Genomic DNA, 19,203 nt, shown 5'->3' on the forward strand with positions numbered 1-19,203 from the left:
GTGATTTGTTTCTCTCAATTGCTCTCGGTGCAGCTTTAACCTCACTTTCTAAAACTGAAGGTTTCTTCAAAAGATTCCTCTTGAAAGGAATCTGTAATCTTTTGATCTCTTTTGTATTGTCCTTCAGTGGATTTCTCCCATCTTTTCTTTACTTTGTCTTGTTCAGTTAATGTATTTGCATGTTGATCTTTCAGCATGCCTAACTGTGCTTTAAATTTCTCTTTCTTGGATCTGGTGGAACAGATCTCTTGTTCTTGCTTTTTTGTTTTTCTCCTCTATTTCTTTACACTGGTTATTATAATAATTATCCTTGTCTCTATGGGCAAAGTCACTGGAACTATGCAAGGGATGTAGATATGGATAATATAGTTCACAGGAATTGGCTAGTAAGGTGGGAATGATGAGGTACGGAAATGTATTTTTATAGGGAGGAGATAAGCTTACATTGAAGAAAAAAAATCAGGGTATTAGGAATTTTTTTTCTATTTATTACTATTATATAGATTATTTTTTCTATTTATAACTGTTATATAAATGTGTCAAACTTAGTAGTCAATTGTTTCAATCGTATTAGAGTTTATATCCTAGAGTGTGTGAATTGTTTCTAAAAGCACCCCCTGGGTGTCTCTTTAATTAAAGTTTTAAAACATTGTTTGAACCTCAAGATTAAAGATGAGTAACATAATTGGGTTAATGTCTTGCTTTTTTGTTAAGATCTCAAGGGCAGAGTATAAGAAACAAGAGGGAGGCCATATGGGTTTGGTACAGTTCTTATGAGTTCAAATGCAGAAAGCATACAGGAAGAGTCAATGAATGTGTAATGGTAGGAGTGAGTACTTTATCTAGCCTTATTACCCTGATCTATTAAAGAATTTGCAAAACCCTGTACTGGGAGACAGGACTGAAGAGCTTGAACTCTCTATCAGCAGCTTGTGGCATCCTAGGGAGGTCTGGTGTTGAACTCTACTGTAATTAGTACAGAATTTGTGTTGGACGTGTGGCAGCTTCTCTGGAGCAGCTAAGGATTTGTATGTCAAACATTGGAAAAGCCAATTTTATTTGTTCATTCAAGCATTTAAAGACTGCCTTTCTCTGGTCAAGGACCCAAAGTAGACTATAAATGTTTGAAAGAATAAATGAAATCAGCTTGTCCTGGTTAAAACCTGTCACTTGTTTTGATGTAATTCACCTTAGCTGCCACAGTTACTACCTTTGCATATGGATATTCTTTCATTAACCCATCACCAAGGGAATTCAGTTCCTTGCTTACAATGGTCTTCCAATTTCCTAGGGCAGTGAATTTACCAAGTCAGCTAGTTTGCTTCGCCATCTTTGGTTGGAAAATGTGTGAATTTTAGCAAGATGGGCATATATTTAACACTTAGTATTTCCCTTACAATTTTGCTTCCATGGGGAATAGCTTATTTCCATTATTCCGTTTCTTACCAGCTCTTGTATTTTATTTGTGAGGTTCTAGCCATGTGCTACCTCATTTCCTGCCTTGTGAGATGAATAAATTTCTGGGTATTAAGGGAATTAAAAAACAACAACTGCAAGACTGAACTTGCAGATGGATTACCAGCTTGCTCTTAACATTATTTTGGGTAATAGGAAATATCTGTCACCCTTTCATCCTTCTCCTCCTCCAAACTCAGGTTGGCACACATGGTTCTCCCATCCACTTTATCTTTTTTGCAATCTTAGGTAAGGATAGGTTAGTTTGAGAAAGAGTGACTGGCACAGGTCGCCCAGTGAAGTTCTGGCAAATTTGGGATTTGAACTACCGTCTCTCAGGTCCAATTCCATCACTACCCACTGCACCACACTGTGTCTCTTCTAAATAAAGCTTCATCCCACTACAAAGCATTAATTGAGCTCTGGAATCAGTATTTAAAAGTACTTATAGAAGCTGTTTTAATGGAGTTCAAAGGTTTCCCCTAGGTTCCCCAAAGAATTAACTCCAGCCTCTTACTAAGGAAACTAGTATTAATTTTACATGCCTTACAACTTGGGCCTGAGCTCAAACTGCAGCAATTCCAGAAGCCCTGTTTCCATACCTTCTGCTGGCTCCACCAGGGAACAAATGTCCTCTTCTCTAACATGAGTTTCAGTGTTCTTGTCTAGATCCTGGAGTTGAGGTAGAGCAGTTATTGCAAAATATGGAAGGTAATCAAACTTGAATGTTGCATTCACATGAGGGTATCTCTTTCTAATTAGGTGAAGACTCCCATAGTGAACTCAGAAGCCAAAATGCTAATACCTGGAATTCCTGGACATAGTGCATCTGTCAGATCTTCATCTTGCAGAGAGAAAATTGAAAATAAGAGGAAGCCAGGTGGCAAAGAGGTAAATCAATGTGTTGCTTTTTTGTAATAACACAGTCCAAATATTCTCGATCGTCTGTTTGTTACCCTGCAGAGTTGCTTTAGACCGCAGGTAGACAACATTTTTCAGGCTGTGTGTCAAAAAAATCTGAATTGTCCACCTGTGAAGAATTAAGCATGCTGGCAGAAACTGTGGGGAAGAGACAAGGGTTGTACATGTACAGACACTGTGGGAGCAAGCTGAGCCCTAACTGCATTGCCAACGACTCAGGATTTCACCTTCAGTCCCTTGGGTGGAGTACCAGTGCTCAGCAAAATAGCCCAGTGTTTGGTTCATAATCTGGGGGTTGCCTGCCCCGATTTAGCCTGAAATAGTCTTCTGGGTAACCCTGGTTCTGATGAATGAGATGACAGATGGTTGGCAAGATTTCCCAAAAGAAAGTTTGCCTAGCACTAGTACTGACCTTCCTCTGGTATGCTGCTGTGAAGGAACATGATCTGGCATTCGCTCCCATTTTACATCGGGGGGCGATGAGATATAATGGGCTTGGATAGCCCTGTGTGAATAACTGACACTCAGGGTTCTTTGGAAGACTAGTAAGTGTAGGCTGCTTCCGTGTGTGTGTGTGTGTGTGTGTGTAAAACGCACCACAGCAGTAAGCCATGTGCTAAGCAGCTGAGAACAGCATCCTCACATACCTGTTCCTGTGCTACTCCCTACTGTCCCTCCTGTTCCTCCATCATGCGTGTGCAAAAGCAATTGTGCCAGACTCCCCCACAGCCCGGACCCCATTCCTGTGTTCCATGTGGGGGCACACACCCCCACACACCGGAAGCAGCCATAAAAGACTTAAAAAACACTAATGTATAATTGCATTGCTGGACACTTCACCTTGTTTCCATTTGCAACGGTGTTGTTAATTTATGCAGCGGTGCCTGTGTACATTGGCCGTACAAATAAACAGCCTCTGCCTCCAAGAAACTTAACAACCCATACTAACATCCATCACAAATTACAGTAGGGTTGTCAGAGCTTCAGAAAAGAAGACATTTTGAAGGTCTGCTCTCTGTATATTGTGCTTAGCTGCCTCATTAGTCAGAAATCCCTCCTCACTTGGAGTGTGAGGCAGTTCCATGAAATAGATGGTATCTATCAGCCTTAATCGAGAAATCTTATAGTTCCACAAGCAGGGTCAAGAGAGAATTCTGTAGCAGAGGTAAACTGGTTTAGTGTATCTCCCCCCCCCCCAGTTACAGCTTAGTGCTATAAAGAAGTGGTTCTGTGTGTCAGCACATTGTGAGAATGCAGTGTGAGAACAGCGTCAGCACAGTGTGAGAATGCAGCCCTACATGTTGAGTACCTCTTAATACAGAACGGTGTTTTTCTTCCATGTATAGGAGAGCATTGAAGACCGCCTTGGTGCCATGGATATTGATGTGATGAAAATAAAATCGCCGTCCGGAGGCCTTCCACAGACTGACAATTTTGCAGTGCTCTTAGTTCAGGGTTTGGAAAGCAGTGATCCTGAGATCTTAAATGTATGTATTAGAATAGTGATGGCTAGTGAGGGTTTCTTACAATTTAGTGATCACAATTCTGAGAATTTTTTTTTCATCCGCTGCAGTTTAGTCTTTGTGGTAGACATACCTATTTGCCAGTGCATCTATCTGTTGCATTGACTTCCTCTTGATTGTATATTGCAGCTGCTGTGAGCAACTGAAATTGTGCATGAACCTCCGTGCCCCTGTCTGCAGAGGTGAGGTGGGTGTCAGTAAGACACCTCATCTTTGGAATATCCTCCCTCTTGAGGCTTACCTGGCACCTATCTAGGGACCAGGCCAGAATATTTCTTCTTAACCAGGCTTTTAACAGGGCCAGGGTTGTCAGGTTTTCTACCTATTGTTATGGTCTGCATCTAGCCTGGTAAATTTTCTGTGGATATTAGGATTCTGAGCATTGCTTTATTCTCTTTTTATGTTTTTAATATCATTAGTTGTTATGTTGGGCTTTGTGATTTTTTTCCATACGTATCTAGAAAAAGTTAAAACACATACATTTAATAAATAAGCCTGAGAATGTCAAGCATTTTAAATAGAAAGATTTCTGTAAATAACTTGGAAGGTGCTCTTTTACACAGTCCATATAGAGCAAGAACATTCTATTGACATCAGTGGGATGTACTCACTAGTGAAAATTTATTAACCACTCCTCCTCCCTGAATATTCATTGTACAAGCTAAGCAGATTCCATCACAGGTGGCATTTCCACAGTCATTGCTTATTGTATTATGAATATTCCCTTCCCATGTAAGCACAACTGCTTGGCCAGCTTCTATCTTACAGAAGTCTCAGATGAATGTGAAGAGTTATTAGACTGGTTTGCAGTATGTCTCTGAATCCAGTCTCTTGGGAGATGGGCATGGACAAGTCTGATGGGGTCTGATAACTTGAAGGCGGGCATATGGGGCTGTACGTGAATGCCAAAAAACTGTCAAAAAACAAATTAGTGGACTATAGATCAAATCAAGCTGAACTGAACCTAGAAGCTAAAATGACTAAACTGAGGCTGTCTTACTTTGGTCACATTATGAGAAGACAAGACTCACTGGAAAAGACAATCATGCTAGGAAAAGGTGAAGGCAGCAGGAAAAGAGGAAGACCCAAACAAGAGATGGATTGACTTTATAAAGGAAGTCATAGCCCTCAGTTTGCAAGACCTGAATAGGAGGCTTTGGAGGACACTGATTCAGAGGGTCACCATGAGTTGGAAGCAACTTGACAGCACTTCACACACACACACACACACACACACACACACACACACACACACGTATCTGGCACATAGCCAAGCAGCTTGCTGAGAACTGACCCATATATACTGCTTAAGGAGAACTGATCTCCTTAACAGAATGCATAACAGAAATGAGAAGCATAAATAGTTCAAGAGCAAACGTGAAGAACGGTGGTTAAATTTTGTATGGGCCTCTTCACAGAAATGTGGTTATAAAACCTATATGCAGCTAGTAACAAGAAGTGAAATATTTTTCACAATGCTATGCCGTGAGTGTATATGTGTGACACTTAGTGAGTTTCAAGGCTTAGTAGAAATTTGAGGCTTAGTAGAGATTCGAACTCAAGACTGCTCAGCTGAAGTAGAATAGTATACACGTATAGGGCATAAAACTATTTTATGTTATAGTGATTCTCTATAATTTCCCTGTATAATACTATGTACTTGGGGTATCAAGCTTAACCTGTTAAGTTTCTTTGCTGATTCCTTTTCTCCTTAACAGAAAGTGCTTCAAGTCAAAAAGGAAGCGTTAATAAAGAAAACTGTAGCCAGAATACCTGTACATGCTGTCATTCCACTGCTGCATGAGGTAAGATCTCAAGTAGCAACTGTAACACCAAAATCCAAATACAGACTACAGGATTAATGGGAACTGTGTTTCTCTGAAGTAGTTTAAATGAACTAGGTATCTTTTTGTTTTTATAGCCTTTTCCATGTTAAGGTGAAGGCAAACTTTAAGAGGGATGGTTAATGAAACATGAGTGGTTTAATTGTGTACCACAAGGCAGCCATATCTTGTCACGAGAAAACTGATGTGACACCAAGATCAAGTTTGTATACCGTGGGAATCAATATATCGAATTCTCAACATGGCTCCATCCGTGGGCCCTTAAATCTGGAGACTGGAACCATGAACAAGCAAGACATGTCTTTCTATAAACCTGAGAAAAAGGCTTCTGGTTTGCAAAACAATCTGAATTTTTTTTTTTTTAAATACACTGGAGGGTTATAAACCCTCAAAATAATAGAATCACTGCCTGCAGTTTAATGAATGAATGCCCTCAGTGGCCATTGCTAGGCAACCACAACAGCATTGCCAGCCTTGGTTTCTGTCAGTACAAGACCATGGGGGTCTTTCAATGGATATTTTGACTTTTGAGGGAGGTCTCATTGGGGCCAGGCCTGACAGCAGGCATCTCAGTGAGGATTTGCTACTATGCAACATGCATGACTCACCCAGGCCTGGCTGCTTATTACTATTCAACAGCAGCCACTGCACGATAACCAGTATGGTATAGTGGTTAGAGTTTCAGCTTAGTGTCTGGGAGACCCAGGTTCAAATCCCCACTCTGCTATGGAAGCTCATTGGGTGACATTGGGCCAGTCATACACTGTCAGCCTAACCTACCCAACAGAGTTGTTGGGAAGATAAAATAGTGGCAAGGAGAATGATGTAAGCTGGTTTGGGTCCCCGTTGTGGAGAAAGGTGGGGCATAAATGAAGTAAAGAAATGCTAGCTGAATATGGGGGCAGATAAAGGGTGGGTTGGTGGATAGGTGAGTAGAAAGCAAGAAACCGGGATAGGTTGTGGAGTCTGCCACATGGGAAAGAGGAAATAGTGGGGGGAGGGGGTATAGGGGGAAGTGGGATGCCCCCCAAAATCCTTGCAGGTTTTCTGCTTGCAGATTTCTGTTAGATTTCTGGTGAAAGCATTAGAGAATCATCAGAAGCCCTAGTTCATAAAAATGTGTTTTGAAACAAGGTTTTGAATTCTTAAGAATTTATTTATGTGAGTGTGCTGGGAAAAACTGGCTGTATTGGTCTGATAATATCTCAGTGCTCTCTTTCTCTTTAAACCCCCCCTTGCAGCTCACAAAAAGATTGCAAGGTCACCCATACAGGTAAGCAAAAATGTTCTGAACCTGAAATAGTTCAGGTTTTAAAAGGAAGACTTTTCTTCTGTTGTTGTACACTGTAATAAACTGTGCTTCTCCGATCCACCTTTAGATACTCTAGAAGTGTTGTTTATTTTAGGTGTGACTAGTTCTGCTGGGATATGATGGTGGTGATGATAATGCATAGTATCATGGTTACCTATATGGAGAAAAGCCATGTGGAATGGGGGCTATAATAAGGAGGGAAATTGGCTGACACTGAGGCCATTTATGCATGGCGATGTCCTTGCGGCTACCCCCCCCCCCCGACTACTTTGGGGCTTTGTTTTGATTATGCTTTCATTTTCTGATTGTCAGAAGTCGCCTTGCTCTCCCCGTGCATTTCCGTGTGCTCCCCACGTTTTCTGGATGATGGCTAAACACAAATCCAGAAAATCCTGGCAAAACGCGTGGGGAGTGCGAGGCGACCTCTGATGGTCAGAAAATGCAAGCATAACCAAAGCAAAGCCCCAAAGTAGTTGGCGGGATGACCGCGAGGAAACTGCCATGCATAAATGGCCTGAGTGAAAAAGCTGGTTGGATCCAACCCCAAGTATACGATCTCATTACCTGCAGTATTATCCTATATTGTAAACTGAGGGGGTGATGGAGGTGGCTGAGTGGTGGTCTTCAGTTAGGTACTGGACTGCCTTAAGGTCTATCTTTATTATAAGTTCCTCTAACTTTGGGTAAAGAACTTTGCTGTAATTTGGATCTCTCCTGGTTGATTTCTTGAGAAAAGACCTTTGAGAACCAAGACCAGTCAGAGGAGACAATGCAGGGCTAGATGAACCAATGATCTCTCTATGTGAAGCAGCTTTTGGAAAATGTCAGATGTGGGACTGGTCCTGTCACTCTTTCCCCTGATTTGAATATCACTACTGTAAACCTAGCAGATCATAAATGGTGTGTAGTGAAGCCCACTGACTTATGATGGTGATTTTATTTATACACCCTTGTGTAGCCTGGGGCTTATCATCTTTATGTATGAAGTATTTATCTTTTTGTAACCCTGTGTTTCCCTTTGTACTTTTCCAGTGCCTCACAAATGGTTCGGTGGCTGAAGTCCGTTTTAACTACACATGCATCTTACCTTTCAACAGTAAGTAAAATGACTGCTGATGACCAGATCTGATAAAAAGTTTTACTTGATAGTTAAATTTTCAAAATAAATTATTTGTAGAGTGGGTGTCTTTTGACATACACCCATGTTTGACTTGTACTGGTTCTCAGTATGACCTGTAGGTTGAATATTGTCTCTCCACCCATGTGATGCTTTTGCTTTTAATGGCTGAATATTTGATAAATTGGTTTTTTGGCTTCAAGTGTTCATCTGACTACTTCCTATGAGGGAAAAATTTATGCAGTAGTGTGGTGGAATTTTTTTTTTGCATGACCAGTTGTCCCACAACTTGAGTTGGTTTCCCAAGGTCATTGTCATGTCATTACACAGTCAGTAATAGCATGACAAGGTGAGGGAGGAAGAGCAGGAAGGATGATATAGAATGTCATTTTGTAGAACCTGGAGCAAACCCCGCCACTAAATTGCCATGTGTGTTTGAATAACCATGATGCACATTAACTGGAATTGAGTGGTTCTGATCAGCAGCCGTGCAAGCTTTACCTCAGCTTCTTATTTTCAGAAGCTAAGAATGGCATGCAGTTCTGATGGGGAGCGTGGTTTACAGTAGAACATACTTCAGAATGAGGATCATGAGGGGGAAAATGCTTGAGCAGAAAAGAGTAGCACCACTTGTATATATTGGCTGTCACAAAAGGGTAATCTAAAAGGGCAGCAAGGAAAAGTTATGTGCTTAAACGATGTGTTGTGCATGTAGTAACAATGCATTACGTCTGAATTTTCCCCCTCGTATTTACTTCAATTATACCCCACTTTTCTCCTCAATGGAGAACCAGAGTGGTTTTTAACATTCTCTCTTCCTCCCTTCTATCCTCATAGCAACAACCCTGTGAGGTAGGTTAGGCTGAGAATATGCGAGTGGCCTAAGGTCACCTGGTAAGTTTCCATGGCAGAGGGAGGATTCAGACCTGGGTCTTCCAGATCCTAGTTGGACACACTAACCTCTAAATCACACTGGCTCTAGTTAAGAGACAAAGCAAATGATTGTGACTGATGTGACAATTTTTTTAATTTATTTTCCCCTCTAGTTGCCCGATCTGGTCCCCCAGCTGGGAATGCTGTATCAGTTAATGGAGAGCAGAGTGAAGACTTTGCAAAAGCTCTCTCGCTTACATGGGAAACTCTACCTTCTTATCACCCAGGTGTGTTGAAGCTGGTAGTGTATTAAGTGTATTAAGCAATACGAAGGATACAATTAGTGGTATATGTTCACAGACACACTAGCCTAGTTGGGGAAGTTTGTCAGGTGTGCCAGAATTAAGAGTGTGATGTAATAGGGGCCAAATAAAGCTGCCTTTATCAAATGGATTTTCCAATAGAGTCAAAGGTAAGACAACGGCTATTTTTAAAATGGTTGTTTCTGATGTTTTTCAGTTTTGCTTCAGAATATGAAAATACAATTTCAGTTGTAGAGCGTATCACCCTTGATGGAGCATAGCTTCCAGTTCACAAAGAAGCAATTACAGTCTGCAGCAGTCTTCTTACAGTCTCTGCAATTCAGTATTTGTCCTCAAATGCTTCTATGTAATATGTAGTAAACAGCCACATTTGTTCATGTGTAAGCATGTGCAAGTTTAAGCATCAAGGAATTTTGTTTCCCTTCATAGGTATTACTTTTTTTAATTGAGCATAGGTATTACGTCCTCTCCAGGGAATAATCTGTGTGTGTAAAGTGCCTTCAAGTCGCAGCCGACTTATGGCGACCCCTTTTGGGGTTTTCATGGCAAGAGACTAACAGAGGTGGTTTGCCAGTGCCTTCCTCTGCACAACAACCCTGGTATTCCTTGGTGGTCTTCCATCCAAATACTAACCAGGGCTGACCCTGCTTAGCTTCTGAGATCTGACGAGATCTGGCTAGCCTGGGCCATCCAGGTCAGGGCCCAGGGAATAATACTCTGGTTTTAATAGCATCCTGCCACTGAACACTATTTCTGAAGTAGTCCTATGGCACATTAAAGATGAGCAATTATTAGTTTTACTGTGACACTGATTTGGGTCCCAACAAAATCGCCCATTTCCACCAATTCCGCGTTCCTTTGCAGTCCCCCTCCACATAGTAGTGAAAACTTCTGTAAATTTATGGCCCTGTTGGACCAATAACTGATAACAGTTACTCAGAGTGAAATGTAGTATATGACTATAGTTGCTCTTCTGTGTTATAACTTCATGAGAGGAGTCCATGATGTCCTTCAGGACCCCTTGTCCTCCATAAGCAACATTTCAGGGACCTCAGTAAGGCTGAGGTGGGCAGCTGATGGTAGGGGAGCTCTTTTCAGCCAATGGGAGATGGTAGCCAGCCTGGCTCAAATGCAGACTTTATGGACCAGACCCCATTCCATCAGAGGCACAAAGTGGCAGGCTTGCACAAGCACACAGAGAAAAAAACCTTTTAAACAGTAGGGCTTTTTGCATTGCATGGCACTTAGGCCCACTGAATTTAACCACTCTTCTCTGTACTTGTATGGTTTCAGTTATGGTGGGATGGAGCCTGTATTGTGAGGTGTGTATGTGTTAATGTAAACGTTTCCTAACGGTGAATAAAGCTTCACGATGAAGCGGGCTTTGTTCCACAAAAGTTGATGCCACACTACATTAGTCTCTAAGATGCCTCAGGACTTCTCCTATTTTTGCAGCCACCTACTAGGGTTACTGCCCAGCTGAAATTTGTTTCTGAAAAGTACCTTTGATATCCCTGTGTGGGATATTTCTTGATTGCATAACATATTCTTCTAAAAGTAGGGCAAACCTCACACTTTGATTTGTACTTTCTATTTTCAAAAAGACAGATTTGGCCTTTATTACACTGTGAAAGCTTAACTATTGCAAGATCTTCATCCTGTTTTCTTTACCACTTCTTCCTAGGCAGAAAAATGAACACACGGGGTGCTTTCTAATATGATCATATGCAGCGCTGAAATGCAGTTATGATTAAAATATGGAAAATCGCATGCTGAATTCCTTGTTCTTGCTATGAAGAAATGAGTGCCCTGTGTATTTGGTAGAGTAGCCTAGTTAGAAAATATTGCCATAGCCCATGCTGATGACCACAAATCCCTTTACAGGTTGCTGCATTAGAACAGGCTCAGGACAAAACTGATGTTAACCAGACTGCAAAGCTGGTGTATGAAGAAGGTAAGTAAGTGAATTTAGTGGAGTTGCTTTGGGAATAATCGGGAAGCTTAGTGCGTTCTGTTTTGTTCCTGGCCTTCTGTTTCAGGTGGAGAGTTTGCATGTGTTACTTCTTATCACATATGCAGAGGAATGAGATGGTAGAATTCTGAGGTAGTAAAATAGGCTGTCCTACATCAAATGGCCAGTCACATTTTAATGCTCCTAATGTAAAACTTCGCTTTCCAAAAAAGAAAAAAATGTCAGGTGGGGGTGGAGGATTTCTGGTCTAGTCCTTTGCATGCTATTCTGGTAGTGTCCCACTTGACTGGGAATTATTAATATAGGAGAATTTCGAAAGTGTAATCCTTCATCTGCTGCCTGAAGTTGCACACTTCATTCTGCAATCTCAGCATTTTGGCACCTCACTGGTTGCATGTGTAGTATGTCTAAGTGTATGGGGAAAGGAGTTCCAAAGTGTTGCGTCCAAGCTAAATATTTGAATGGGTTTCTTGTTATGTTTATGTTATACTATCAAAGCCTTAATTAAATAAGAAGTACATGGAGCCTAACTTCAGTGTTACAGAGGATTTCCACAGTTTAGTGTTACCAGAGGATTTCCATAGATGGAAGGTGGGGTGATTGTTGCCCATTCTCACTTCCTGTTGTAGACCTCCAACTCCTTATGCTCTCCTGGGGGGTCCCCGTCCGCCAGTAGTGGCACTTTGGGGCTGTAGTATGAGGGGGGAGGGGGGAAGTTGCACTCAGTGGACAGAAATCACTTCCATGCATGGAAATTACCAGTGGAACCAAACCTTTGACTGGTTTACAAGATTTTGATTAAGGGGATTGTGAGGGGCAAGGAATAGTGAGGGACTTTGCTTTTATGCTACATGTTGAAATCAACATGATCGTTCTTTTACTAAACGTTTTGGGGATTAGTATTAGAATTTGAACTCTGGCTGTCTCATTCAACCAACTAAAGTACTTCAGGTTACCTTAAAATCTTTAGCAGTAACATGTAGCCCTGTTGGCAACTATTTATAGAAGTATTTTAATCAAACACATTCTCTACTCACAGAATCATCAGAAGAAGGTTCGGATGATGAGATGGCTGCTGAAAAAGATTCAGATGTAAGTAAAAGTCCGTTTCTGTTCCCCTTCCCACCTGTCACCTGATCCCTTGAAATGAGATGCTTGAAAAGTGTACTAATTGCACGCTTCCTGCAGGAGAACTGGGATGAAGATGATGAGGGAGAGGATGGTGAGGAGAAAGATGAGGGAGAAGGAGACTCAGACAATGAGCAAGAAATGGCTGTAGAAAAAGAAATTAATGGAGAATCAGATTTGGACCCAGAAAATGAAAGTGAAGAAGAATAGCACCAACATTTAAAAGAAACCAATCCTTTCCGAAAGAGCTGGCTACCAAAACTTTGGATTGCCGTGCTAAAAATTGTTAGCATCACACGAGGACTTGGTACTTGGTTGACAAATGTGACAGAGCATATTGAGACACTCTTCCAAGCCCCGAATGTGTAACCATGCCAGCCTTCATCGCCTCGCCCCAAACTTTGTGGGATCACAATGAAACGCTTCTACGTAGCAAGCAAATTATCCCCGTTACTTGGACATTTCCTTTTGCATCTCGGATGGAATCTCTTACCAAGGCCCGTTGGATGGTAATCATACTGCAGCTCTTGTTCTGTCAGTTCCTAATTCCGAAGGATTGAAGACCACTCTTATCTTAAACGCCTTTAGTTAGTACTTGCCAGTTGGATTCTTGCTACCTTTTTTTTGGGAAGAAAAATATTTTTGTAAGATACAATGCTGTTGAATTTATCGATCGTTTGCCCCCTGCCCACTTCCATCCCTCTGTAGCAGAAGTGTTCATGCCTCGGCAATGATGTGATGCCATCCTGATTGAAAGTAACATTTACTTTTAAAAACCAAACTGACTTTTTATATACGTGTGTGTGTAAATTTGTCATGTTTTTCTTCTATTTCTAAAAAAACAACACCAACCCCCTGTTGGACTCATTGGTGGTTCCTAACTTTTGTTTTAATTGAGCTTGTATATAAGTTTAGTGCTGACTCAGAGAGAGTTAATCTTCGTAAGGGTAAGGATTTGAAAACAAAAATAATGAACGGGAGGGCAGATGCTTGTGAATATATAACACAAAGCCTATACATTTATTATGAATTTTTAATCTGAGGGGGCAGAAACGAGGTTGCTATTCATTCAGTGAAGCTGAATCACTAAACGATTTCTAAGAACAAGGTTAGGTAACAGTTTTGAGCCATTCACCAATATGATGTACAGTTATATTTGTCTATAATTGGAGCTGTTGCAACCAAATACTGCTCTTTGTAAAGTCAATAAATATACTTCTCCTTTATGAAGTGCTACTCCTGTCGTGTGTGGATGAGTGTTTGCACCGTAGCATTTTGTACAGACGATGGGCCATCCATTTGCGTTGCTGGAGAGCCAGACACAAAGAGCTGAATGGTTACCAGCCTTGAGGAAGACGCTGGCACCTTCTCAGAGCTGCCAAGTCACATCTCTGTAGCTGTTGTTGAGTGTCCTGAAACTTGCTTGTATCTGTTGTTCCTGCAAATTGAAGTTGGATAACTTCCTATTTGCCTTCTGTATTTTCAAGCAAGTTTTTTACCCATTTTAGCAAGCCAAAGCAGCGAGAGAGATGAGGAATGCATTTGGGTTGTGGTTCGAACCTTCAGTAAAACTAGAAATGACCCAACCTCCCAACATGGTATAGTGGTTAGAATGCTGGACTAGGATCTGGGAGTCCTAAATTCAGATTTCCGCTCCGCCATATGAACTCACTGGGTGGCCTCGAGCAGTTAATCCCATCCAGCCTAACTTGCCTTATAAGGTGGTTGTGAGGGTAAAAATGAAGGAAAGGAGAACGGTGTTGTAAGCTGCTTTGGGTGGGCAAGTATAATTACATGAAAAATCCTAGGAACACAGTAAGTTCAGAACACCCTGTTCATCCTTCAGAGGCTATAACTGCCCAGACACTGGCACACTGAAGTAGAGATAGAGCCTACATATGAACCTACCCTCTCATTCCTGTCATCCTTGGAGGCCCTGCTCAGAGGTTTCCACCATCTGAGGCTAGACAGGTGGCTACCCAAGAAAGGGCCTTCTCCATAGTGGCACCAAAACTTTGGAACTCCCTCCCTAGGGAAATTTGTCTGTCTCTATTAGTATCTTTCACCAGCAGGTAAAAAGATTTTTTTGTTTCATCTGGCATACCCCCAGTCATGCTTATTGGTCTTCCTTCTAGTGTTTGTCTATATGTTTTTAATTTAATTTTATATTTTAACTGTCTTTTAATGGTTTAAAAGTTTTAATGTTTTTTTAATGCTTGTCACCTTGTGGACCTTGATTTGGTGGAAAGGTGGCTTTAAAAAGGTTTTAAATAAATAATGGAAGCTGTTTACTGCCATTACATGATTTGTAGCCGTTAAGCTACTTAATTAGAACGTGATCCTGTAACATAAATACAGCCACCATCAAATCTGCTTGTGGATGCAAACTGTTGGAAAGGCATCTCAGGAGGGGGTGTCTAGCTTAGCAAAGTAACCACATGCTTGTTACGCCGATGCTGCAAGTGCCTAGATTGCCAGAGTACCAAATATTCTAGAATTACATGCCTTGTGTATACCTGCACTTGTGCATACAATTCATAATGGCTGAGTGAAGCTCAACTTGACTGCATTTGTATGATCTAATTCATGTTCATATAACCTAACTCTACTATACGTTGCAGCAGTGAATGGGAGAACTGTCAGAAGTGAAAAGAAAGTAATAACTTTGATCTAAAGATAAAGGTCCCTGTGCAAGCACCGGGTCATTCCTGACCCATGGGGTGACATCACATCCCGACGTTTACTAGGCAGACTTCGTTTGCAGGGTGGTTTGCCAGTGCCTTCCCCAGTCATCTTCCCTTTACCCCCACCAAGCTGGGTACTCATTTGACGACCTCGGAAGGATGGAAGGCTGAGTCAACCTTGAGCCGGCTACCTGAAACCGACTTCCGTTGGGATCAAACTCAGGTCGTGAGCAGAGCTTTGGACTGCAGTACTGCAGCTTACCACTCTGCGCCACGGGGCTCTTAATATCTGATCTACTGCATCTTATATCACATGATTTGCAAAGGCTTAAACAGTTACTCAGTTGACTGAGAAATTCAGTGCAACCTTCCATTTAAAATATGCTTAAGAGGAAAGTATCTTCCATATGGCTGACTTTAGTCCCTCTTCTGCCAATACAATATGCTTATAAAAGGGATTTTTTAAAAAAATGAATTGACTGGTCTTTTAGCCATGTAATTCATGACTTGGATATTTTTGTATTGTGTGAAATATTCAACACAAATGAACCTCATGGAAGCCTTTAGGATGTATTTTTACCCCCAGCAGGTCTTGCATAACCAGAATTAAGCGGGCAAGCTTTTATTTTAGGTATAAATACCAGACATGGCCATAAGGTGTCAGAGTTGTGCTATAGACAGAATTCCTGGTGATCTGCGGTAAGCATCTGTAGTGTCAACTTGGATTAATTTCTTAAAAAGCTCTGCAAAATCTGTGGGAAAACCCAGCAGAATGTGCTGTCAGTCAGTTCAACAAGTTAAGCCTGACATACTCATGAGCATCTAGGTCCTAAGATTTGTTCTTCATTAAAGGTTTGGGAAGGGAACGGCAGTACAACATTTCAAACAGAAAGGGTATAGATGCCTTAAAGTCTCTAGGATGGTCATAAAACCATTAATTCCAGGTGCATAAAAGCCAACCTTAAACTATGGTACTTAAGATTTCAAAATTAAAAATCCCTGCCCCATTATCCCACACACCAGCTTAACTTTGGCTCTCAGAAGGCAGAACAAGCCAAACAATTTCTCTTTCCTGTGCTTTGGTACAATTCCAGTTGGGATGCAATTCAAGAGCTAACAGTCTCTCAGGGTAAGGGCTTCCACAGTCCTTGATTCATGGGACCATCGTACTGTAAACAGGAGATGGGTGTTTTTTCCTGAAATGTTTCAATCCTGGGCCTCGCTTCTGAATTTGCTGATCTCTGGGTTTCTCCCAACTATGTGCACTTTTATTTGTAGAGATTTCAGTGTGTATGTTCACTGCCGAATGAAAGGGTCTGTGTACTGAAGCATCAATCCAACCATTGGCATTAGAATAAGAACAGATCAAGATGCCTGATACCTTCTTAAAAATACATGCAGGGACACACCCCACTGGTACACAGCAGTAGCTCTAGTCTCCTTTTTTCCGGTGAGGGGAAAATAAGATAGATGGTGAAGCGTTCAACTTCAAGATGTATAAGGCTGTTGCTGGTCAAAACTAGAATTTCCAATTGTGCCTCCTGGAAACAAGCTGGGAGCCAGAGAAGAGCTTTTAATACTGGTGGGATGTTTCAGTTGTGGAGTCCAGGTCAGTGGTCCAGCTGGCTATATTCTGAACCAGCTGAGGTTTTAAACAGCCCAGAGTACAATGTTAACCTAACTGGGCATTACTAAGGTAATGGGCTAGTCTATGTCCAAAAGGACTTGATCCAGGAACCTCATGGTCCAAGGCTGGAACTTAGCCTGGTACACTAATGTACACTGTGTGTTCAGGCCTTGGAACCCTCTTTGGGCACAGAAGGCAATAGGCTTGTGAAACATTGACCTCTGCAATTGAAAGGACAGTAGAAAGCCTGACCTGGATAGCCCTAGGCTAGCCTGATCTCATTAGATCTCTGAAGCTAAGCAGGTAGGCCCTGGTTAGAATTTGGACGGGCAACCTCCAGAGAATACCAGGGTCATGACATGGAGGCAGGCAATGGGAAACCACCTCCAAATGTCTCTTGCCTTGAAAACCCTCTGGGGTTGCCATAAGCCAGGTGTGACTTGACAGCGCGCACACACACACACGCGCGCACAAGGAAGCTTTTGGATTGGCCTGATATAAATACTAGGAGCCTTATGTCCACAACAGTACTTCTTTAGTGCAATTCAGGCTACAGCTTCTTCAGCCAGTAACCTTCAAGTCTAGCTTTGGATACAGACGCACAGTCCTGGCCTGTCCCTATTAGAGAATATAAATGGGAAATTAGGAAAACTGTTACCCAAATGTGTTTACTTAAAAAAAAAAATGCCCTAAAAGCAATATTGCTTACACAAAACTGGAAAAAATTGGATTGAAAAGGGCTTTTGGGGGGGGATGTCAAAATGGTGAGATCCTTTCCCACACACAAATGATCATGGGACAACCTCAATGAAACAACACCAACTATGAATGACAAGTGGCAGTTTTCTGCTCTCTGGGCCACATTTATCTCTGCAGCCCCGATCTTTTTGTGATCCTGTTCTGCCTGTTTGGTCTCGTCGTCATCTGTGTCGATATCTGGTATACATCAAACAATATCTGATCTGTTTTATGTATTAACCAATCACTTTGGGATTTAGCAGCCGGGAGGAAATCCTGCCTAGGCCAGTTTTGAAGGTGTATCTCTAATGAAGGGGGAGGGGCTATGGCTCAGTGGCAGAGCTTCTGCTTCGCATGCAGAAAGTCCCCGGTTCAATCCCCGGCATCTCCAGTTAAAGGGACTAGGCAAGTAGGTGATGTGAAAGACCTCTGCCTGAGACCCTGGAGAGCCGCTGCTGGTCTGAGTGGACAATACTGACTTTGATGGACCAAGGGTCTGGTTCAGTAGAAGGCAGCTTCATGTGTTCATGTGCTTTTAGCTGAAATCCTTGATGTTTGCTGAATATAGGAATCTAGTGTGTGGCAGTGAATGTACACAGTTACACAGGAGCTGACATGCTGGATTTCTAGTCACTTCTCTACTGGCTACCATCTCTCTAAACAATTCAATATTTTAGTATGAGTGTTGGAAACGGCACTTAGTAAATGCATGTAGAAGCAACAGTTGTAGTACAGAACTGGTGTCTAGTTCATACCATGAGGTAGAAATCTTCAGTCCAAATCAATGCCCTTAGAGAAGTGACTGTGTATGTCTCATCCCGTCTATGGTGATAATACTGGCCGACCTTGCTGGATTGTTGTGGTTATTGCTGAGGCACTGTAGGTGGCGTCTCTGCCTGTAAAAGCACTGTAGAGAGAACTTCATCAATATACAAAAACTATAAAATTGTAAGCTCAACTGTATGCTGATTACCAAAAGAAGTTCAGTGAGCATAGTACAGCTTCATAGGAACTTAGTTCGTGGAAGAGCTTTCCCCCTCCTCCTTACTGATGCAGCCCCCTAAAAAAGACTGTTCTTAAGTGTCTGGGGATCCTTGAAAATCAGCATGTGGTACAGCATGGAAGGGGGCAGCCAGAAGGGGTAGAATCAGCAGACCCCACTTCCCCCACACCGGTTGCACGGACTGTTTTGTGACTCTAACTCGCACCAGTTTCCTCCCTTTGACCACCCAGTGCTTAGGATCAAATTTCTGGGGGTAGCAGTGGGAAGGAGGAGCATTCCTTCTGCATATTTGCATCATTTGTAGTTGGGTAAGTTCCAGTCCCATGGTGCAGAGTAGTAAGCTGCAGTACTGCAGTCAAAAGCTCTGCTCACGACCTGGGTTCAATCCCGACGGAAGTCGGTTTCAGGTAGCCGGCTCAAGGTTGACTCAGCCTTCCATCCTTCCAAGGTCGGTAAAATGAGTACCCAGCTTGTTGGGGGGTAAAGTGTAGACGATGGGGAAGGCAATGACAAACCACCCTGTAAACGTAGTCTGTCTAGTAAACGTCAGGATGTGATGTCACCCCAAGGGTCAGTAATGACCCAGTGCTTGCACAGGGGACTACCTTTACCTTTTACCTAAGTTCCAGCCACATATTTAATATTGACACCTTTGTTCGTAGCACAGCTATTCCTAGCTTTCC

General features: G+C 42.0%; 1 protein-coding gene across 1 annotated transcript in view; it reads left to right on the forward strand.

The window, feature by feature from the left end:
* WDR43 (WD repeat domain 43) overlaps positions 1-12,715 on the forward strand; it is a 29,496-nt gene extending 16,781 nt beyond the window's left edge. Inside the window, exons 10-18 of the mRNA XM_056852936.1 lie at positions 2,218-2,346; positions 3,723-3,863; positions 5,618-5,704; positions 6,985-7,016; positions 8,088-8,151; positions 9,219-9,332; positions 11,253-11,322; positions 12,380-12,432; positions 12,529-12,715. Coding sequence (XP_056708914.1) covers positions 2,218-2,346; positions 3,723-3,863; positions 5,618-5,704; positions 6,985-7,016; positions 8,088-8,151; positions 9,219-9,332; positions 11,253-11,322; positions 12,380-12,432; positions 12,529-12,678 — 840 coding nt within the window. The 3' untranslated portion in view covers positions 12,679-12,715. The remainder of the gene's footprint in view (positions 1-2,217; positions 2,347-3,722; positions 3,864-5,617; positions 5,705-6,984; positions 7,017-8,087; positions 8,152-9,218; positions 9,333-11,252; positions 11,323-12,379; positions 12,433-12,528) is intronic.
* The last annotated feature ends 6,488 nt before the right edge of the window (positions 12,716-19,203 follow it).

This window comes from Euleptes europaea, chromosome 7 (genome assembly GCF_029931775.1).
Source record: "Euleptes europaea isolate rEulEur1 chromosome 7, rEulEur1.hap1, whole genome shotgun sequence".
NCBI classification, from domain to species: Eukaryota; Metazoa; Chordata; class Lepidosauria; order Squamata; family Sphaerodactylidae; genus Euleptes; species Euleptes europaea.